This window comes from Ascaphus truei, chromosome 5 (assembly GCF_040206685.1).
Source record: "Ascaphus truei isolate aAscTru1 chromosome 5, aAscTru1.hap1, whole genome shotgun sequence".
NCBI classification, from domain to species: domain Eukaryota; kingdom Metazoa; phylum Chordata; class Amphibia; order Anura; family Ascaphidae; genus Ascaphus; species Ascaphus truei.
The window spans coordinates 161847929-161871316 of record NC_134487.1 but is presented as its reverse complement, the minus strand read 5'-3'; the positions used below and the strand labels follow the sequence as shown (position 1 = coordinate 161871316).

Sequence of the window (23388 nt, the reverse complement as noted above, 5' to 3'; positions counted from 1 at the left end):
AATCTATGTAGATCACAGCTCCACCTTTTATGTCTCCAGGACAAAAAAAACTACAGTACATCACTTTCATTAAATTAATATATATATATTTTGTGTTTCTTGAGCTGAGACTTTAAATCTGGTAATTTGCCTTTGTGCTATTCTTGACGTCCACAACCAGTTTAGAGACGATGCAAAATCAAAAATATATTTGAATTCGCACATTGACATGGAAGGCCACGCAAATATATGCTCTTTAGTAAATCAACACTGTGCTGGTAGACTTTTCTGTATTGTCCTAACTCCAGTGAGAGCACAGCACCGACATCTAGCATACTTTTCTTAAAGTAGCAATCCAAAAAGGTTGGCAAATCCCATGGCAATAGGAAGCAGGAACATCATCGGTTGCGGCTTCCTGTTGGATGGCCATTTAACTCTGGTTTAAACACCAGGAAGTAACACGGTATCTTTTTACAGCTGAATATAGCAGGAACCAGCGGGTTTCCCACAGCTGAAAAGTGGGTTTCAGGTTTGAAGGCTCCTCGGTTCCAATCTTGTAAAAAAAAAAAAAAGGGAATTAATTAGGGGGATTGCTGCTTTAACTGTAGTTTGTTAACATAGAATTTGACGACAGAGAAGATCCACTTTGTCTGACCATTTTTCTGTGTGTTGTAAAATTGCAGGTCCTTTGTGATCTTTATGTTTCTTTCATATTCGGGATGATCTTATGTCTATTCCAGGCATTTTTTAAATTCCCTTGCTGTGCCTTTACCACCTCTATTGTGAGGCTACAAATCCACCACCCTTTCTGTGAATAAGTACTTCCTCACATTTCCCCTGAGTCTGACACCCTCCAAATTCAGAGCATGACGTCCTCTGTCTCAAAAATTTGCATCCCTCATGTACCTTAGTAAAACATAATATACAGCTGAACCCTGTTATAACGCAGTCCTCTGGGTCCACAGAATGAGACCGCGTTATAATCGGGATTGCGTTATTAAATTATGCCGTGCGAGGACTTACCGGCATCTGCAGCTCTGTCCTCTCTGCAGCTGTCGGCTCTCTCTCTTCTCCCTGCTTCAGTGTCAGCTCTCTCCTCGCTTCATAGGGCTGTGTCCACCGTACGTAGACTTGGAGTGCAGAGGAGGTTTTTTTTTTTTTTAACATTCAATTCAATGCTTTATTGCTAACAGGCACACATATCATGTGGGAAAAGCGGATCGCGCTATAACGGGGTTGAGCTGTATTTGCAAGTTTCAATTATACCCCTTCTCCCTTTTCTCCTCCAAGCTATGCTGTGTCTATGGCCTCTGTTCAATATAGAGAGACGTGAGGTAACGCACCGTTCAGGAGTAGGAAAGTTGGTGCATTGTTAACAATCTGTTACTTGCTCCTCACTAAAATGAACAGGGCAGTGTTTTGCCATTAAATGTATGCTAGCAAGTCACGTGTCAATGTATCAAAACTGTCTGTAGCCGAGTCATTGGCTGTTCCTTTTCTCCATGTCTTACATTTTTGCGTTGAATATGAATCAGAGTTCTAGTTGCTCTATATATGTACTAGAAAATGTGCATGCGTTGTGATACACTGTACCTTTTAAGGGACCATAGTTCTTAATAGAGTTATAGGCATTCTTGATAGGTTTTGGAACTTCGAAGGTTTCCACTTTTTAAGTGTACGGAGTACGGAATGCACATTGTATGTACACTTGAAGAAACCTCTGATGTTACGAAATCTCTGTATTTATTTATTCATAAAATGTTTTACCAGGAAGTAATACATTGAGAGTTACCTCTCGTTTTCAAGTATGTCCTGGGCATAAAGTTAAAATGGCAAATAATACATGGTTACAAGTACAGTTACATAAATGAACAGGGTATACATTATATACAAGACATTGCGTGCACAGTTAAAGAAGATGTATATTATAGACTTATGTAACGGTTACAGATCAGATTAAAATGTGAGATAGCCTTAGATTTTGAAAGAACTTAAACTGGTGGTGGATGTGAGAGTCTCTGGTAGATTGTTCCAGTTTTGGGGTGCACGATAAGAGAAGGAGGACCGTCCGGATACTTTGTTGAGCCTTGGGACCATGAACAGTCTTTTGGAGTCTGATCTCAGATGATAGGTGCTGCATGTGGTAGGGGTGAGGAGCTTGTTCAGATACTATACTATACTTTATTCTATGAAGAACCCTTATGTTCATCCCTTAAAAGGTATCACAAACTACAATGGATCTACATTTTACCATTGAAAACGTACTCTAGGTCAAAATCTAGACACATATCTCAAACTTCATTGATATACACAGAGTTGAGAAGTTGTTCTATATATTTAATTCATAGTACAGTAACTGGTATAATTAAGCTGTTACTAGACATGTAATATATAAATATGGCTTATTTTGCATTTTTTTTAAACCGCAGATCAACTGTATTTAACACTGCATAGTTCTAGGAGAAATATTTATATTCAGACACTAGATGTTTTGCAGGCTGTGATGTTGCTAAACAAGGAAAATGGGAGTTTGAAATACATACATGTTGTTCACTGACAACTTTCAAGACCATGTAACACTTGTGAGTTCTCAACAGCTTGTCTTGAACATATAGGTTCTCACCTGTTTGTCTGAAAAGGGTTATTCCTCTGCAACATACAGCTCCATTTAACCATTTTCCCTAATGAGTTGTCTAAACTCTTCATATAAATCCCATTATTGGGAGCAACGCCAAATAAATCTAGATTTAAAGTAATTGATGTGATCAATCCTGATGTCATATTGACAGAGCAGGTAACATACAGTAATGCAAGTGTTTTACTGCGAGAGCTACGTTATCATACAGTAAGTATTGCCTGGGACATTACTCTCCAGTGTCTGTACTGATTCTCTGAATATGTAGCTGGAGGTGCTTCTCACACTGAGGCATGACACAAAATGAGCAAATAATAATTATAATAATAATATGTTCTTGTACAGCACTGCTAGCTTTACGTACCGCTTTACAGTGACATTTTGCAGGTACAGCTCCCTGCCCTGTGGAGCTTACAATCTATGTTTTTGGTGCCTGAAGCACGGGGAAATAAAGTGACTTGCCAAAGGTCACAAGGGAATTGAACCGGGTTCACATGCTCGCAAACTCAGTGCCAGTCAGTTTCTTTACTCACTGAGCCACTCCTTCTCCCTGTAATTAAACATCTGTACCTTCTATACAGTATTTACATTTTCGTTGCTTACAAACGTGTTTCAGTGTTCTGAAAATGCGCTTGCCTGCCTAGGCAAATACAATTACATTTGCAGAAGCAGACCGTCCAGGCCACTTCAAGGCCTTCTGTGGTCTGGATTTGAACTGCCAGTTGAAGATCCCTGTTCTATGGTCTAGTCAGTGGTAAGGTCTCTCTGTCTTGGGAGTGAGCAAACCAGTGCCAGCTCCATGTGATCTTAGGCAAGTAGGTTTATCTACTTGCACTTCAGGAAGCACAAATTAACTTGTTAGCTCTGCGGGGCAGGATCTTACTTGTGCAAAAATCTATCTTGTGTAGAATGATATTTAAGGAAAAATACAACCTAATATTAGTACATGTACTGTACTGTACATGTAGCATTTGTTAGGTAGGTGATACTGCAGTTTTTAAATCTCCACTTTGTAGTGTATGTGGTTCAATTAAGAGAAAGCTCCCTGCCATGTAACACCCTGTCTAATATTTTCATTAGCTGTTTCCTAATCAAAGTTGTGCCTCTTATAATGTTTCTCAACTGGAAAGCCATGACCCTCTGCCAAGGGTGCCGCGGCCCCAGGGAGAAATACACTGTCTGCTCTTCTGCAGGCATGTCCCGTCTTCTGCAGGCATGTCCCGCACTATCTGCAGACTGGGAAGGTTAAGATCCAACTCACCTCTGTCTCAACCCCACACAGATTAGAGAGAGAGGAGAGAGAGGAGAGTTTTGGTGGCTTTATGCGCGTGAGCAGGAGGGTGCGTGCTACATGTGAGCGAGAAGGGGTGAGAGCTGATGAGCAATTGTGCTTCAAGATTTAAAAAAACCTCCAGGGGTGCACCTGCTCAAAAAAAGTGTGAGAACCCCATGTCTAATAGATTGGCCCAAAAAAACAAAAGTGGCTATTATCTCTATTCAATGTGCTGTGACTGAGGGGGCGGGGGGGGGAGCTTTTGAATGGAGGCGGTGGGCAGGTTTTCAGTCCGCTCCAGGACAGGACACAGCCAGGCGCCTTCAGGCACCTGTATTTGCGTGTGTATATATATATATGTACAATATATATGTGTGTGTATATGTATATACAGTATATGTATATACAGTATATGTGAAGAAACAAAAAAAAACACTATAGTACTTTTAACATCTAACATATTAAAGAGCATAAAAGCACGAATCTATTGAAATATTCTACAAATATCCAATTCTGTAGTGATAGAATATTATTTATCGGAGTAAAATCTCACGAAAACATCAAATATATGTAATTAATTAATAAATATAATAGTGTCCTAAAAATATGTCCACAAAATACTCAGAAAATGTGTGATCTTATAAAGAATAATCTTAGACCAAATAGGATCTAGAATTGCCCAACAGGCAGGATTCCATTGTTTCCTTAAAAAATCTTCTCCAAGAATGTAGCCCCAGTGCGGCTTCTTTTGGGATAGCTCCAGCCCTTTTAGTGCAACATAGAAAAAAGCACAAAAGTGCTACAGGTGCATTAACCTTGTAATAGATTGCAAGTTAAAAAAAGCAAGTATTGCCCTTACAATATATACATGAGCATGTCACCAAATCCACATCCCGCTTTCTGCTCTACCACCCCGGTCCCACTGTCTCAACCACTGCCTGGGTGATGTTCACGACCGTCTTTTGCTGCTAGTGTCTTCCTTCTGTTGCCACAGAGAGGGCTGAGGTATGGGAATAAGCCAATTCCGTGATAAAGTGGACCAAGACCAAAAGCGTTGAGGCATTCTTGGAACTTTTTTTTTTTTTTTTTTTTTTTTTTTTTTTTCAAAACAATTTTATTAGGCATTCAGTTAAACATGCAGTGGTATTGTACTATAACGCCTAACATTTTCCAATCCACAGTTTTTTTTTTTCGGGGGGGGGAGCAGAAGGACAACCGCCGTTGTCCGTAGAAAAGGGGGGGGAAGCCTTCAGAGAGGGAAGGCAGAGGGGAGGGGGGCTGAGTGGGTTGGGGGGGAGGGGGGGGGAGAGGAGAGGGGGGAATGGGGTGGGGGGGGGCGTCTGACTGTCTGGGGGTATGAGCTATAGAGCATTGGTCGATCGCCTATGGAGGGGTGTCCGGGCTCTGGGGCGCAGGGATTGGCTGTCTGGCCCTAGTTTTGGAGGACCATGGGTCCCAGATTTCCTCGTAAGCCGGCAGTTTTTGTCGAACGATGGCGGTGAGCCGTTCCATGATCATCACCTCGTCGACTCTTTTTCTAATCGTTCCCAGTGCCGGCGTAGTTGTTTTCCTCCAGGAGGCCGCAATACAGCAACGAGCCGCAGTAAAAATGAAGGATATCAATTTCCTGACTGGCCGGACAATGTCTTTCAGTGGTGCCGCCAGCAGGTAGGTCAGTGGTTCAATAGGCACTTCCAGGTCGGTGACCTCTTTTATTAAAATTTGGACCTTGGCCCAGTACTTTACAATTTCTGGACAGGACCACCAGATGTGGACCATGTCCCCTCTATGACCACAGCCTCTCCAACATAGATCCGAAGCCAGAGGGTAGATTTGGTTTAATCGGGCTGGGGTAAGATACCAGCCGAACATAATTTTATAAATGTTTTCCTTTATTGTAGTACATAGGGAGGTCTCCGAGGCTGTCTCCCAGATTTCTTCCCAAGTCTCTCTGTCTATATGTAAATTCAGGTCAGCTGCCCATTTGAGCATACAGTATAGTCGTGCTCTTTTGGGGTCGAGGAGCGTTCTAGTGCCCCGTATATCTCTGAGATGAGACCTTTCTGGTGGGTCTTTGTCTCGCAGAGGTGTTCGAACGTTGTGAGAGTGGGGTATTCTGGGAGAGGGCAAGTTGTTCTAATAAAGTTTCTAATTTGAAGATATTTGAATGTGTCCAATTGTCTGATTTGATATTTGGTCCTTAATTCTTGGAAACTCAGAGGCCTCCCCAGGCTCAGAAAATCCGCAATCGCCTCTATACCCCTCGTGCGGTATTGTTCGAACAGTTTAGATCCACATCCCGGGGGGAACTTTGGATTGTTAAAAATAGGGGTCAATTGGGAGCTTTTAGTAGTAAGGCCATATTTGTATTTGCAACGTAACCACACATCCCATGTGAATCGGGAGGCCTGAAGTTTCAGGTTGTGTGTATATCCCTCCCCTCTGTCCAGGCTCCAGAGGCAGGCTTGCAGAGAAGGCATTTTGGCACATTGAGTCTCTATCTCCACCCAACTACAACGGGTCGGGTCGGCATTCCACATTACCACCTGCTTAAGCTGTGCAGCTAGGTAATATCTGTGTAAGTCCGGTACCCCCAGACCTCCTCTAGATCTTGCTGCCATCAGGACCGATCTGGCGACTCGGGGTCTTTTGCCCTGCCAAATAAAGTTAAATATTCTGTTTTGCATATTTTTGAGATCAGCGCCTGGGACGTGGGTCGGGAGTGTTTGAAAGAGATATAGCATTCTTGGGAGTATATTCATCTTAATGGAAATCATTCGACCGATCCACGATATCTGGTAACCTTCCCACTGATCCAGATCCTTTTTGATCTTGTCCCATAAACGCGGGTAGTTATCCCGGTATAAATCCCGGTAGTGCCTTGACACATTAACTCCCAGATATTTAATGTGTGAAGGGCACCATCTGTAGGTAAAATTGGTTTTGAGGAGATTGACTTCGGGATCTGGGAGACTAAGATTTAGGGCCTCTGATTTGTCGCTGTTTATCTTATATCCTGATACTCTGCCAAACTCCACCAGTTCCCTCTGGAGGTTGGGGAGGGAAGTTAGAGGTTTAGTCAGAGTAAGGATGATGTCATCAGCGAATAGGGAAATTTTGTATTGTGTTTTATCAATCGGGATTCCCTGGATATTCGGGTTCTGTCTTATTTTAGACGCCAGTGGTTCAATCGTAAGGGCGAAGAGAAGGGGAGAGAGGGGGCATCCCTGCCGGGTACCGTTCTGGATTAGGAATCGTTCAGATCCTCCGCCCGAGAGGCGTACCGAGGCTGAGGGGTTCTGGTAAAGTGCTTGAACGCCCTTTAGGAACGAGTCTCTGAAGCCGAATTTAATCAATGTTTGGTTTAGGAATAGCCAATCAATTCTGTCGAATGCCTTCTCTGCGTCAAGGCTTAGTAGCATTGCCTTTGAGCCTGAAAGGTGGGCATGATCTACTAAGTTAATTATTTTACGTGTATTGTCTGAGGCCTGACGGCCCAGGACAAACCCGACCTGGTCCTTGTGTATTAATCTCGGGAGGATGGGATTAAGTCTGTTCGCCAAAATTTTACTATATGGTTTAAGGTCGTTGTTCAACAATGAAATTGGTCTGTAACTTCCGCATTGGGTGGGGTCCTTCCCGTCTTTAAGTATTATTGCCAAATTTGCGGACGACATTGTGGACGGGATAGGACTCCCTTCAAGGAATGAGTTGAACAAACTTAATAGATGTTTGGATAGAATGGGAAAGAATTTTTTGTAGTATGCATTTGTGAAGCCATCAGGGCCCGGCGCCTTAGAATTTTTTGAGGCTCTCACGGCCATTTCCAATTCGTCTATCGTTATTTTCGCGTTTAGGTAAGTATTCTCCTCTTCTGTTAATGAAGGGAGGTCGCATTCGGAAAGGTAACCGGCTGCTAATGCCGTATCCGTCTCTTTAGAGTTAGCAGAGTGGGTTCTTAGGTTATACAATTTAGTGTAGAATTTGGTGAATTCCTCTGCTATTTTTTTTTCGTTATATTGGAGTTCACTAGAGTTATTCCTGATCGCCGTGATATGCGATCTTTTCTGTATGCCTCGTAACTTGCTGGCAAGAAGTCTATCGGCCTTGTTCCCTTTATCGTAATACCTTTGACCCGTCCATCTAAGAGCTTTTTCTACATCTTCTAATTGGATGATCCTTAGATCGTTTCGAGCAGTTGTCAACTGTTTATAGATTCTCCGGGAGGGGTTATTTTTATGCTTTTGCTCTAGATCGATTATTTTGTCTGTGAGCTTTTTAGATAATCTGAGTTTGGTTTTCTTCCGGTGGGAGGCGATCGAGATAAGATTTCCTCGAATTGTCGCCTTATGGGCTTCCCACAGGCTTGCTGGAGAGGCTACGGAGCCTGTGTTTATTCTGAAGTATTCCCTAAGGGATTTTTTGAGTTCCAGCACTGTCCCGGAGTGGTTCAGTAAGGAATCGTTTAATTTCCAGCAGTACGAAATAGTTTTCCCGAAGGGGATGGACAGGGTCATGGTGATGGGAGCATGATCTGACCATGTAATTGGGCCGATATCTGTATCAGTGGTAGCCTCTAGTACGTTCTTGGAAGCAAGGAAGTAGTCAATACGGGAGTAAGACTGGTGGGGCGCCGAGTAAAAAGTGTAATCTCTCTGTCCCTGATGCTGTGTTCTCCAAATGTCTACCAGAGAAAAGTCTCTCATAAATATCCTTAAATTTTTTCCCCAGTCTTTGTGACTGAGTGGAGTGTTGTCGCCCTGGTTGGCTCGATTTGTCTTCCTTTGGGTTGAGAGCCATATTTAAATCCCCTGCAATGAGTATTGAGGATAGGTATTGTGGGTCAATTTCTTCCAGAACCTTTTTAAGAAATTCAGTCTGGTTTTCGTTTGGGGCGTATAGGTTAATAAGGGCGATTGACGTGCCGGATAGTGAGCCATAGACTACAATGAATCTCCCCTCTGGATCTGCCTGAATTTTTGTTAAATTAAATGGGGTGCCCTGTCGGAACAGAATGGCAACCCCTCTACGCTTGCTGCTGAAAGATGAGAAATAACTCATCGGGAATGCATGCTGGAATATTTTAGGCGGCTCTTGTGACGTGAAGTGCGTCTCCTGGAGGAAAACAACGTCCCCTCCTGTTTTCTTTATCTCCTGGAGGGCCAGGCGTCGCTTTCTATTATTGTGGAGTCCCTTCACGTTGAGGGAGATAATTTTCAGGGCTTTTTGGTGAGACATTGTTATCTCTCAGCGAAGACCGCTTGTGTTATCGCTGGACTAGTGCTAGGGGGAGCAGTCAGAATGGGCGAGGGGATGAGGGGTCGGGAGTGGGGCCGCTGGGACAGTAGCAGCGGTTGGAAAAGGGGAGGAAAATCGACCCTAATGGGGTCTAAACATGTGTGACCGGTCTTAGAGAAAGAACCGGTTAGTGGGGTATAAGACCCTTGGGGGCGGGTCCGAGAACGCTCTCCAGTGAAGGCGGGTCGGGTGGAGACCCAGAAGATTCTGTGGCTTCAACCGGCCTCTGCCTCGCCGGGTTGGCTCATTCGGTGGGATGTCAGGCCCGCAGGACTTTTTGCTCCACCTAGCCGTAAGTGGGCGGGCGTGGGCGAGGGAGGGGTAACTGGGTCGGGAGGTGAGGGGTTGGGGACGTTAAAGGTCGCTGTGGGAATGATTGCTCGAAAGGGCGGGGGGGGAAGAGGGGGGGGACAAGAAGGGAGGGGGTGATGAAGGGGGAGCATGGGGAGAGAGGGGGGTGTGGGGGAGGGGGAAGGGGGGGGAGGGGATGAGATCTCCTTATGGGCTCTCGGTTGGTGGGACCTGTTGTCTGGCAATGTTATCTATCTGCGGTGCTTAGTAGCTGGAGGGAGGGGGGAGGGGGAGGGGGTATACGGGGGGGGGTCCCTGTTCAGTAGGTGTGGGGGTGGGTGAAGGGGGAAGAGGGTGTAGGTCTTGGGAAAGAGAAGGGTATGGTGAGAGGGAGGGAGCAGGGGGGGTGGAGCATAGGTGGGACATCAAGAGACATATCTCCATTCTCCTCGGGTAGCCGACGGTCGCGAAGCTGCTCCTGCTCAAGAACGCCGGGGTGGGGGTGGGTGGAGGGGGAGGGGGGGGGGTGGGGATAGGGGGTAGGGAGGGGTACAGGCTTAAACACTGAGTCATTACTGTTCATTACTGTAGGCGTTTAGCAGTGACAATATAACATAGATGGTACATTGAACCCTTAGCAGTATACATGAATCATATATAGCAGTATTCACCTTATACATTTGCTATAACACCAGCGTTGAGCGGACTCATGTGGTGAACCCGGGAACTACGCCTGTTGGGTCCGCATTCGAGAGCATGCTTAACCAGTCAGGTTCAAGGTAGAGTGGATCAGTCCGGGTGGACTGGGGGGGGGGGCTAGGGTGCAGGTCCTATAGCGGGGAAGGGTAGGGGGGAGGGGGGGGCAGGGAAGGGTGGGGGGAGAGAGGGGGGGGAAGAGTAGGGGGAGGGGGGGGGGCGGGAAGATGCTATGGGGATCGGTGGGGGTGGCTGGGGAAGGGATATAGGACGGGGGGGGGGATAGGGGGCGGTACAGGCTTGTACTTTCGACCTTAGACAGTAAACATAGTGTATATTGAGCAATCCTGACAACAGACCTTCCCTATGACCCAAGCGTCCTGTACCCTCGTGTGGGGAATCTGGGTGCAGCTCTTGATAGGCCCGCTGTCGTAAGCGTGTTCGGCTGATCTGGGTCAGAGGTGAGCGGTTCCGCCCGGTGGGGGCTGGAAGGGATAGGGGTGGATGTAGGGGGGGTGGGGGAGGGGGAGCGGGGGTGGGTTTGCGTGGTCGGGGGGGGGGGCGGGTAGGGGGCGAGGAGGTGGGTGAGGCGGGGGGGGTGGGGGGGAACCTGGGGTACTAGGGGAGGGGGGGAGGGGGAGAGGGCGGGGGGTGAGGGTAACCTCAATCTGTGAACCCTCCGTACCTCCCACATTCTCCCACCCTCTCGATATGTGTCAGTTTGCTGCAGTGCTATGGGGGCAATACGCCCTTCAGGTCCTCCCAAGAGGGAAGCGGTGGGCCAGGCCTGAGGTACCTGCCGAGGTATGGTAGGACTGAGGTGTAGGTGGTCGGGGGTCGGGGGGGGGGGGCGGATGACGGAAAGGGGTATTGGGGAGGGGTAGGGAGGGTTTGGGGTTACCTCGCAAGGGGGGTGGGGCGAGCAAGTGGGGGTAGGGGGGGGACCGGGGGAGGGGCCACCTCGACCGATGCCCCCAAAACCTTTATGCAGAGAGAACATACATTACTGTAGGCATCTAGCAGTGTCCATAATGCCGGGTTAGTACAACCTTTTGTGTCAAAGTGTGATCTTCCTGTCCTGATTCACTTGTAATTGTCACTGGGTTGTAGCTGGGATGCCCGCATCCTCTCCCGAGGGGGCTGGTGGGCTGGGGGAGGGGTTGAGAGGGAGGGTATGGGGCAGGGGGAAAAGGGGGGGGAGGTGGGGGAAAAAAGGGGGGGAGGAGGGGGAGGGCAGGAGGGCGAGGGGCGGGGGGGTGGGAGAGGGGGGGGGTTGAGCAGGGGAGGGGGGGTGGGGTTGAAGGGGTTAACAAGGACGCGAGGGGGGGAGGGCGGAGGGGAGAGGTGAGGCAGTTATTGTGCAGGGGGGAGGGGATGGGGATGATGGTATAAGGAGGGGGGGGTGGGTAGGAGACGGGGAGGGATAGGACACAGGAGGGGGGGAGGGGGGTGGAGGAGGGGGGGGGAGGGGTGGAGGAGGGGGGGAGGGGTGGAGGAGGGGGGGGAGGGGTGGAGGAGGGGGGGGGAGGGGTGGAGGAGGGGGGGGAGGGGTGGAGGAGGGGGGGGGAGGGGTGGAGGAGGGGGGGGAGGGGTGGAGGAGGGGGGGGGAGGGGTGGAGGAGGGGGGGGGAGGGGTGGAGGAGGGGGGGAGGGGTGGAGGAGGGGGGGGGGAGGGGTGGAGGAGGGGGGGAGGGGTGGAGGAGGGGGGGGGAGGGGGGGAGGAGGGGGGAGGAGGGGGGAGGGGTGGAGGAGGGGAGGGGGGGGGAGGAGGGGGGGAGGAGGGGAAGGGGGGGGAGAAGGGGGGGGGGAGAAGGGGGGGGGAAGGGGGATGCCCTGTGAGTTCTTTATGGGTCCTTCTAACTGGGAGGACGTGGACGCAGTGGTGATTAAAGCCTGTTGCCAAACTGGGGGTGATGGGATATATAATAACAGTAACCAGGGGTAACATGGGGGGAACAGTGCTACAGACCCTCCGTCCGTGGACACCGCATAGCTGGGGGCGACCGGGATATCCTGTGCCGTCCTCCCCTCCGCGGAGGGGGGAAATCATGGTCCCCTGGGATCGTCAAGGGTTGGACTGCCAGCGAGATCCTCTGACCCCCCCTCGGCCGAGGGGGGGGGCACCGGCACTCCATCCGGGAACTGGGCTGTTGCGTGGCCTCCGCTGGTGCTGTGCGTGTGACGCCTCTGGTGTGGGACATCCGGTCAGGGCCACGTGATGCGGGGAGTGAAGTCTGAAGGTCGGGGGTCGCGCACGGTGATGACGTCGGCGTCGTCACGATCTCGCCCAGGATGCCTCGTGGTGCTCCGCAGCGGAGTGAAGACTCACCGGGCGCCATCTTGGGGGAATCCGGTGCGCACGAGGTGGGCCCACCTCATCGAGCTCCAGTGCTGCCGCGGGTGGTGCCGTCATGGTGTCAGGGGGGATGGATCCGGTCGCTCCTCCGGTTGCTGTTGGGAGCCTCTGTTGAGCGGTGAGTGCTTCGTATAGTGTTTCCTGCGCGGGGGACCCTCGCGGCGCCATCTTAGGTGGTGTTAGGGAAGGCGGTAGAAATCTCCCGGGAGGGCCTCTCCTCTCCGTCAACGCTCCCTGGACTGCCTCTGCTCCGCGATCCTTTCTGATGTTCTAACCGGGTGGTCCTCCCTTTCCCGGGGTCTGTTGGCAGGCTGGTGAGTGTGGCGGAAGGGTTCCGCGGGGAGGCCCAGGGTTTTAGCCAGAGGCTCCATTTCTTCTGGCTGCCGGATGGTCAGGAATTTTCCTTTGTGGGAGATGGTCAGCTTAAAGGGGAAGCCCCATCTGTATTTAATTCCCTTCTCCCTGAGTAGGAGTGTCAGGGGGCGCATTGCCTTCCGTCTGTCCACGGTTAACTTGGATAAATCATTGTAGACCTGTAGTGGCTCATTTTGGAACGTGATCGTGTCCTTATCCCTGCAGGCACCAATCAGTTTATCCTTAGTTGAGAAACTGTGGAGGCGCACGATCACGTCCCGCTTGCGGTTAGGGTCTTCTGAGCGCGGACCCAGTGCCCTGTGAGCCCTGTCTATTTCCATGTCCCGGGGGTCGAGATCAGGGGAGATAGCGAGGAAAAAGTCCTGCAGGTAAGCCCTGAGCTGGGAGGGCATTATCGCCTCGGGGATACCGCGGATCCGCAGGTTCTGCCTGCGGTCCCGGTTCTCTTGGTCCTCCAGACCGTCCCGGAGGGAGTGAATCTCATGTCCCAGGCGAATTATCTCGTCGTCAGCCTCTGACTGATGTTGGAGGGCTTCATCAAGCCTAGCTTCCAGGGTTGTGGTTCGTTCTTGCAGGCCCTGAATGTCATGCTTTATCTCAGCCACTGCCTCTTTAATATTCGCCTCCAATGATCTTTGGAGCTTAGCATGTAGCTCCTCGAGAAACTGCTTTGTGATTCTTGCGTCTGGTGATGGAGGGGTCTCAGCGGGGCTCGCCGGGCTAGTGAGGCCTTGTGTGCCTCGTGCACTGGATGTCTGGGGGCCATCTTGCCTCCTGCCTCCCGTCTCAGCAGATTGTTTAGCGGGGGTAAAGAACCTTCCAACCCCTTGGGGCTGTTGATTTTTTCCCCTATTTGCCATCCCTGCGGTTTCAGAGAGAGATTCTGTGCTTTTTGGGGTGTTTTTGGCCGGGTTAGAAGGTATAAAATTGGTAATTATACAGAGGGGTCTCCAGAGCTCTCCCTTTACCCGTCTGTCCTGGATGACGTCATAGACACGCCTCTCTTGGAACTTTTTTGACGTGCATCTATCATGGCTCAGGAGGTTCCTCACAGTTGCCTCTTTATGCCCGCAGAAGAAAGATGCTAGTCTACAATGCCCTGGCTTGGACCGGAGCACGAAGCGGGACTCCACAGTGGATCTGAGCTTGGTGACACGCTCATTTTACATTTATATCTTGTAAGGGCATTACTTGGTCATTTACTTACCAGCTATTAAAAGATTAGTGCACTGTAGGACTTTTTTGTTTTTTTCTATTAGATATTAATATTATAAGCATGTTGTTTTTGGTTTCTTGCCACCTCTCTCTTACAAGAACCTGATATGTTTAATAAGGCATATATGCTGTAGACGAAAAATGAGCACACAGAGACTAAAGAGGTAATTAGGATTAGTGGTCAAAAACAACCCAAATCGCCGCATCGGACTACAGTATATAGAATAAGGCCCAATTTATAATTTAAAGTGGCAGTCCTTCCTCGGATCAAAGTGAACAAATTACTCTGACATCTTCAATAGGTTAATTGCTGGTGGTCTGCACAATTAGACAAGCTGTTTTTTGAATTATGAAAGCTATTTGTGTCGTGTTAAAAAAAAAAATATTGAAAAATGATCTACAGTAATTATACCTTATATTTTCTTTAATGCATCAAGTTCCATACATTTAAAGAAGCAATCCCGCCTAAATTTATATGGATTATTTGAAACCGGGGGTGTGCCGGAGCTGAACCGTGTTACTTTCAGCTACGGGTCTCCCAGGTTCCAGAGATAATTACCATTTTAGGTGCCGGATCTCCCTCATGGGGAAAACAACACGGCCACCGTTACCGTTCAATAAGAATCGGCAACCAATGAAGATACATTGGATAGCAATACTTACAATCTTATACCAACAAGGCACTGCACATTTTCTAGGTGGAATTAAAACCTTTATAGCTCTCTTATAACATTCGTTGGATTTCAAAAAGGCTAGCATACTAGAAGTGCTTGTGACGTTCAATAAACATCACGCCTTTTTTGCTAATTTCTATGGGAGAGCGCAATCCAAATCAAAAGCATATGACTTCATTTAATTGTACTAATGACCATGTGATTGCCACACTTGGCATCACGCAGATCTTCTGGCGGAATGTTTGGGGCACTCTGGTGGCGCAGACGTTGCCATACCAAAACAATTGGAACATATGGTCCATCATTAAAAGCTTATGCTTGGGGAAATATTATGGCATGCTGACTCCCATGTGTGTTACTGGTATCGGGCAACCTTTGATCACGTCATCACACTACATACAATGCGGCTTACACATTATTACACTTTTTTATCCTAGTAAACATTTCCTAAATTGTCCCATGGTGATTTCCTTATCTCACCGAAGAACAGTTTTTATAGCTTCATTAACTTACCTGAAATATTAACCCAATTTATGACAAGGAACCTCTAATAGGGACAAAGGGTGTGAATATAGGAAGCAATTAAAGGTTATAAAGTGACTTGCGCAAAGTCACAAGGAGTCGACACTGGGATTTGAACCAGGCTCCACGGCTTCAAAGTCGCTGTCGTTGTTTTCAGAGTCGGAGCCTTTACGCACCGAGGCACTTCAGTAATTACATTCAATAATAAAGTTATCTGTCGAGCAGTATATTCAAATGAAAGCCTCAGCAAGTTCAGGTTTAAAAGAAAGGAAAAAAAATCAAACCTAAAAATGTAAAAACCAGGACTCGGTGGACCCAGAACTATGTGAAAACTATACACAAAGACTTTTAAAAGTAACGCCCCATTTCTTTTGTTTTGCAGATGGAAGAGAAGAGGAGGAAATTCTCAATAAGCAGCGATGACTCTGACACCATTGACAGTAAGATATTTTCAGTACTAGCTTCTGGAGACATTAGAAAGCAGTTCAGCTTCAGCATGGAATGCACTGGGATAATTGTCTGCATTGACTACAGTGTGCTGTACATAGGCTGTGAAAGACACATGCTTTCCAGGAATCGGTTCATAATACATATCCCTGACAGAAGCTCTATCTTGGATTAACGAGTGAGATGAGTGAGCAGAAATGTATCAGTGCAAAAACAAATGCTCTTTCGGCTTATTGCACTTTGCATTCTGTGGTTGCTGCTTCATCAGATGTAAGCATCTTGTTAATCCAATTGCTAGCGGTTATAAACCCAGGTCATTTCAGAGAGAGTGGATAAACTGTTGAGCTACGTAAGGCCCATTATGAATTAGCATCTAGATGGAATGGCCCCATGGGTAGAGTTGTATTTAGATATTTTTAGCTACTCACCATGGCATCTTTTCAATAGGCAGTGAAGCCTTCTTCCACTTGCTCAGGAAGATTTTAAGCTATGTTCATTACTATGGGACTGAAATCTTTCCGATCGCTTCACTTCATATTGAATAGAGGCCCCTTAAACTTGTATGTATGTATGTCTTTATTTATATAGCGCCATTAATGTACATAGCGCTTCACAGTGGTAATACACATGACAATCATATAAATAACAAATAATACAAATAACAGATCATGTGGGAATAAGTGCTACAGACATAAAAGTAACATTTCGGAAGAGGAGTCCCTGCTCCGAAGAGCTTACAATCTAATTGGTAGGTAGGAAGAATGTACAGAGACAGTAGGAGGGCATTCTGGTAAGTGCATCTGCAGGGGGCTAAGCTTTATGTATCATTTGTATATTATTAGCCACTGTGCTACTCATGCTTCTTTAAGCAAGTGTGTCTTAAGGTGGGTCTTAAAGGTGGATAGAGAGGGTGCTAGTCGGGTATTGAGGGGAAGGGCATTCCAGAGGTGTGGGGCAGTCCGTGAGAGGTTTAAGACGGGAGAGGGCTTTAGATACAAAGGGGGTAGAGAGAAGACATTCTTGAGCACGCAAGAGTCGGGATGGTGCATAACGAGTAATTAGGGATGAGATGTAAGGAGGGGCAGAAGAATGTAAAGCTTTAAAAGTGAGGAGGAGAATTGAGTGTGAGATGCGGGATTTGATAGGAAGTCAGGAGAGGGATTTCAGCAGGGGAGACGCTGAGACAGATTTAGGAAAAAGTAGAGTGATTCTGGCAGCAGCGTTTACAATAGATTGTAGGGGAGACAGGTGAGAGGCAGGAAGGCCGGACAGCAGGATGTTACAGTAATCGAGACGGGTATGAGAATGAGGGCCCGAGTCAAAGTTTTAGCAGTCGAGCAACAGAGGAACGGGCGTATCTTTGTGATATTGCGGAGGAAAAAGCATCAGGTTTTAGAAAGTTTTGAATGTGAAAAAGGAGTCGCGTGTGACCCCTAGACAGCGTGCTTGGGCTACTGGGTGAATGATGGTACTTCCAACAGTAATGTGGAAGGAGGTAGTAGGGCCAGGTTTGTGAGGAAGTATGAGGAGCTCTGTTTTTGCCATGCTAAGTTTAAGTCGGCAAAGGGTCATCCAGGATGTTATCGCAGAGAGACATTCAGAAACTTTGGTCTGTACAGCAGGATTAATGTCGGGTTGAAAAGTAAATTTGTATCGTCAGCATAGAGGTGATATTTAAACCCAAGAGATGTGATTACGTCACCTAGAGAAAGTGTGTACAGAGAAAAGCGAAGAGGTCCCAGGACAGAGCCCTGTGGTACCCCCACAAACTTATGACTGTTTTTTTCCTTTTAAATAATATCTCTCTATGGCTCTTATTCAGTACACTGTGAAGCCCCTTCCCTGCACACATGAAAATAATAGAAGTATTTTAGGACATTGCAACAATTTGTCGAAGACAAAGATGTAGCAAGTTGAACACTGACAATTGCCTCATCACTGTTTCCAGCAAATTGTAGTAATGTATTTTTGTAACATTCTTTTTCTAATTAGATTTAATGTGCAGCGTGTACATTACGGCTCCAGCTGTTCATGTACAGTTGTGGGGTTAAGGATTCCTGCTGTGAACCTGCTGGTACCATCTTTACTATTTTATTTCTATCGACTGAATGCAGACATCCAACCTCTCTTTACCTGTTGTGTTATATTTCAAAGGAAGTTCTACATTCATTGAGGAGGAGTCTGTAGGAAAATTGCTTGTTAAAACAATTGGTTATCTTTACCAAATAGGTCGGCTAGTGCTAAAACACCCATTTGTGCTGTAGACCTATTATTGATGTAACAGGTTTTCTCCCAACCTCTGGGAGATCACGCTATTATAGGGTGTCATGTGCTGGTTACCAAAAATGGGGGTTTCCCTACGAGGGATGACCGGGGCTCAAGGGAATGGGATACACTGGAGATATAAAAAAAAACTTTATGAGGCACTGATGAGAATCCTTCAGTAGTAGATATCAAGATTTCTTCAAAGACCTGGCCCATAGCAAGTATATGAGACATAAGCTTTGTAAATCTTGTGGAGGATAGCACTGGACTAGACTCTCAAACTGTCTAGAGAAGGGGTGAGTCATATGTCTCCCAGTTCATTGAGAGACCTCCAATATATTCAAGAATCTCCAATATAGATGAGATTGTACTCACAATAGGTGGCATGTAGTGTCCATAAACTTCAAACTTGCAGGACATCGATCCAGTCGTGCGTCATGCAGGATAAGTAGGCAGAGAAAAAATTATAGCACCGCGAACAAATACCAGTAACAGGGTGAACTAAAAAATAAACGATTTAATCACAGATGGAAGATCACACTGATATGCTTCACTCAAAAGAGCTTTATCAAAGCGTTTGTTACTGGCTGGTTCATAGAAGCGCTGAGTTTCCGCTGTTAGTGGGGAAGACAGGACAGGCTTTTGGGGTGATGGATGGTTCTTTCTCACTGGCGCGGCGCCTCCATCTCTTGCAGGCTCCAATTGTACCGAAGGCAATCCCTGCAGGAGAACTTTCTTCTGTTGCTCCCCCTGATTTATTGTACTCTCAGGCAGGAGTATATTATAAAACAGTAACACTTTATTGTCCATCAGCACATAGCACACAGCATACAACTGGTACAACTCTCTTATTTTGTCCCTTCTCCGGATGGTCTCTGGAATCAACCCAAGAGGCTTGAGGCTTCCAGGGTCTATCCTGATCTCTTCCCTCACCCCCTGATGGGATGAGGGGTAGTTGTCCCACTCCACTAGGGGAGAGGATGGAGGTGATCAGAGCCCTGATTCCACACTCCTTGGAACTCTCTCTCAGGGGAGAGAACACGGACTACATTTGGATGTTTAGCCCCTTAAGTACCATGGGGGAGGGTCCAAGGTCTGAGCCCCTGATTGGGCAGTGCACAGGCCAAAGACGGCCCCCCTGTCACTCAAGGGAGCTGCTTACTGCAGGGGAAAACCCGGATTAACCCTAGCACTGCCTGCGCTGGTACCAGGGCTTATGTATTAGGTAGGGCAGATTAGTAGTATAAAAGAACACATGGCTAACATTGAATTACTCTGAATTACTACTAGAACAAGAATTGTAAACTTAGCCACTTGTATGAAGTGTCAAACACTGAATGGAATGTTTTGGTACAATAGCTCTTGCTTCACACACTCCCTCTATGTGCAAATTCACATAAACTTCAGAAACATTAGTGTTGAGGTATCCTGTTTACATTATACATTTAGCTATATTATAGTTGCAGTAATGTGAAAGTTCACTGCCATGTAACACTTAATAAAAACAGATTGAGTACATAAGACATCCTCTTTAGAAAGCCACAATTATCATTACCTATTTAACGTTTTACTAACTAATGTACAGCGCTCTGGATAAGGGCGCGCTATAAATGTTGTTATAAATAAATAAATCCCTCACTCCCCCAGCCCCCTGTGCCGACTCTCGATTCCAATCATTTGCCTTACTCGCTCCCCTCCACTGCAACAAGCTCCCCTACCACATCCAATCTGCCCCATCCCTGACTAGCTTCATAAGGCAACTCAAAACTCATCTATTTTCCATCACATTCCATGATCCCCCATTAACCTCCTTTCCAATCCCCACCCTCACCCCATACTACTCAATGCCCATGATCTCCCCTACCCTCACTCCTTCCTAAACCTTCCTTAATCCTCGCCAAAACCCTCCAAAGTCACCCACCTCATAGATCCAATTGACATCACTGTCCCCACTGTCAAACCCATCACCATGCCACCAACCAGATTAAATACAGAGACCTTACTCCAACCCCTGTTCACCAACCAAGCAAGCTCTTAAATGCTCCTAACCCATAGTCTGGTTAATAGTGTCGTCGTCCCCCCCCCCCCCTGCCCACCAACCAAACAAGTTTTACTAACTAATGTACAGCGCCCTGGATAAGGGCGCTATATAATGTTGTCAATAAATAAAGAAATGCCAGTTGATATTGTATTACCTGGTCTTGCCCCTATGTTAAACCATAGAAATAAATATCAGGAACGTCCTACTCCAGCGTAAGGGTTTTCTTACACAAATCCTGTGTTAAAGTGCTTTCCTAAGTGTGAATTGTTGAACTCTCTGTATTTTGTATTCAAGACTACCACCTTACATACTGTACCTCACCTCAAATCAGTAGCATAAGCAGTAGCATAAGCAGCTGTAATTACTGAAGGTGCACACAGACTAGAGTTTCATTTTTGGATGACAGCAGAAAAGAGACTTTACACTTATAGATGTATTTTGTAGTTTGAGATTGCAGTACTGTTTTAATATCAGGAAAATCCTTGTGATTATAGGGCTCGTACGCCTGTGATTTTAGGATTTGAATTATCCTTGTTATGTTAAGGGTAATGTTTCCCTGATGCAGTCACAGCCATGGTTATGGCACCTTTTAACGTGTTAGTGTTGCGTTAATGGGTGCAATAATGTTGGCTACATCTGTACCGGTACATTATGATCATTTCTATTTTTGTTCACTTAAGGTCCTATAACATCATGGTCAAGATGCTCCAAAGTCCCAACGACCAAAACTACATGGACTCGACAGAAGGTGAAGAAACCCTCAGAGGTTAGATATGTTTCTTTCTTTGGGTTATAACTGTGAGATTCGTTTAGTTCACATCCTGTGTTGAATGCTCCTCGCAGCCACTAAAAGTAGATTGACTGTGGGGAGCTGCAAATGGTCACAGCTGCATTTTTGGCATCATTAAGGTGCCTTCTTCAATGTAAGGGAATAGTCCCATGATGCCGGGGCGTATAATTCTTCGTAGTTTCCTTGATATAAATGGGCATTCTTATGATGTTTGGGGCAGCCGAAGATATCACAAAGGAATTGTTCTTCAGAGGACTGAGGTTATAAGCCTTGGGAGGCAGGAAGAAAAATTGGCTTCTGGGCAAAATAAGGGACGGACTCCAGTCTAATGTGCTTCACGAAATGAATAGGGTTCATGCATTCATTGATCTATTAAACTGTAAACTTTACTGATGACAGATTGTATTTGTATATTTTATTCTGAATTCATTCATGCATTTTTCTGAAGTATTTTATTCATGCGTATATTAAATAATTCCTGGTCGAGACTTCTTACTATTTATTCAATCAATCGTTCATGTATTTGTTAATTCAGTGCAGCTTTCAGTTCACTCTTCTTACTCAAACTTTCATTGGCTCATTAATTCATCCATTGAAGGTTTAAAGATTTCCTTTCATTCATTCATGTTTTCTCGTAGTAAAGCTTTCATTGATTGATTTGTCATTAATTTGTCCATTCACCTAGTGTAGCTATCCATTTATTTATTCTCGTTCCTTCTCTCATCTTGTTTATTTTTTTATACATTCATTTTTTCATTCAACCACCGAAATACATGGGTTGTATGGGATTTTCAAAACGTGTTTTGTTTTGGAGATATAAAAAACTAAACTTCATCCAGTCCTATGTAAATTTCTTCCAGCGGAACCCTAGAATTAATTCTCGTCAACCTAACACCATGTCTTAATATTTACATCCATTTGTGTTTTGCTGACTCTGGTCCACAACAGTCCTGTATTCCTAGGGACAGTGGGTGACTTCAGAACCAGGACTGGTCTAGACTATCATAAGTATATGAAGGCAGGTTGGCAAAGCTGAGAATCCACATTATGCGCGCGTTCCAACTTTTTTTTTGCTCTCTATTGGAACAAAAAGAATGGGGAGGATATAAGGAGTAGACAACACACAATGTGAGTATAAGAATTAAATATGTCTAAGTGGTGCAACGAGAACAAGAAGGGGCCCTCAACCCTCCCAAATAATCATGAACAAAACATTCCCAGCACTCAAAAATAGAATGGTTATCACATCCCCCTTATCATCACACCCACGTCTACTATTGTGTATACGCTCATGTTAAGACACACTTACATATTAAAGCTCTATATTTGCAGATTTTTGGTTTATTCTATTTTTGAGTGCTGGGAACTACTGTTTTGTTCAAAAAGAATGGGGAGTACTCATGTGGTGAAATCAGTCGTACCTTGTATAGAAAATAAGAATCTTTTCCGTGCAACAGAACCATTTTCAACCAGGAAAGGAAAAACTCCTTACGCAAAACCACCAGAAGCAACAACACCATAATTTTGTCAGGGTAAACGTCATGATATCTATTGGAATGTTGAAAGAAATGTAATATCAATAATCTTACCCTGACACAAGTGAATACCCTGCTGTTCTCTGTTTAATTTGGATGCATAACCTCAGCACATTATCCAGTGGCCAGTGAGCTAAGGTCCACAATTTTATATATCGGTTTTGCTGAAACATTTTATTGTAAAATGTTAGTCTGTCAACATTTCTAAAACTCCTAAGGAAGCAAACAGTAGTGCATTGTAGTTTAAAATAGACATTATTTATCAAGTGTAACTATGTAAGTGGCTTCTTTACAAAAACTCATCACTCTTAAAGGGAACGTTTAACTTTTTTATTTCCTATGAAAAGCAAGTTTGTATTCCCTCCAGGTCTTGTGTATTCTAATCCTAACTGATCCGTGCTGTTCTTTACTAAGATCTGTTTGACCAGTTGAGGCCATTCCTAAGAGGTGAGGGAGTGGAGGGCATCAAAATATATAAGAAAGAAACAGAAATAGACCATACAGTAGTATTGTCAGAGTGGGTGGAAATGTACATATACTAAACCTCCAACTGTTATAATCACATCCTGGTGAGTGTAACTACGCGTATCACAAACTGTGGCAAGTAGGTGAGATGATGTGGATTACCTCGAAAGAAAAGAGGAGAACATCATCACTCAAAAATATATGTATAAAACTTTATAATGAGGAAACACACAAGCCTCACAAATGCACACTCACATTTAGGCTGTTATTTTAAGCATGTAACAGTAAAAACAGAATCTCTGAAGTGCCGATCTCATCGCTTCCGCGACACTGAAGGGATCAGCTGTTAGATGTCGGCTGGAGTTGCTTCCGGTATCGGCCGCCCAGAAACATCGTAAATTCCTTTCCCCAATCGGGTGCTTCCTCTCACGCACTCTACGCGTTTCGCTTAGGCAAAAGCTTCATCACCTCTTTGGAATTGCTACATCGGAGAAACTGGAGAACTGTTTTTTCTTAAAAGTTTGAGTGAAGG

At 45.9% G+C, this 23388-nt stretch overlaps 1 protein-coding gene across 4 annotated transcripts in view; it reads left to right on the top strand.

Annotated features, from left to right (window-relative positions):
• Positions 1–23388, top strand: part of JADE2 (jade family PHD finger 2) — a 352120-nt gene that overhangs the window by 48530 nt on the left and 280202 nt on the right. For all 4 annotated transcript variants that reach the window (XM_075601153.1, XM_075601154.1, XM_075601157.1 and 1 more), the window contains exons 4-5: positions 15696–15753; positions 20747–20832. In XM_075601153.1, the coding sequence (XP_075457268.1) occupies positions 15696–15753; positions 20747–20832 (144 nt within the window). The remainder of the gene's footprint in view (positions 1–15695; positions 15754–20746; positions 20833–23388) is intronic.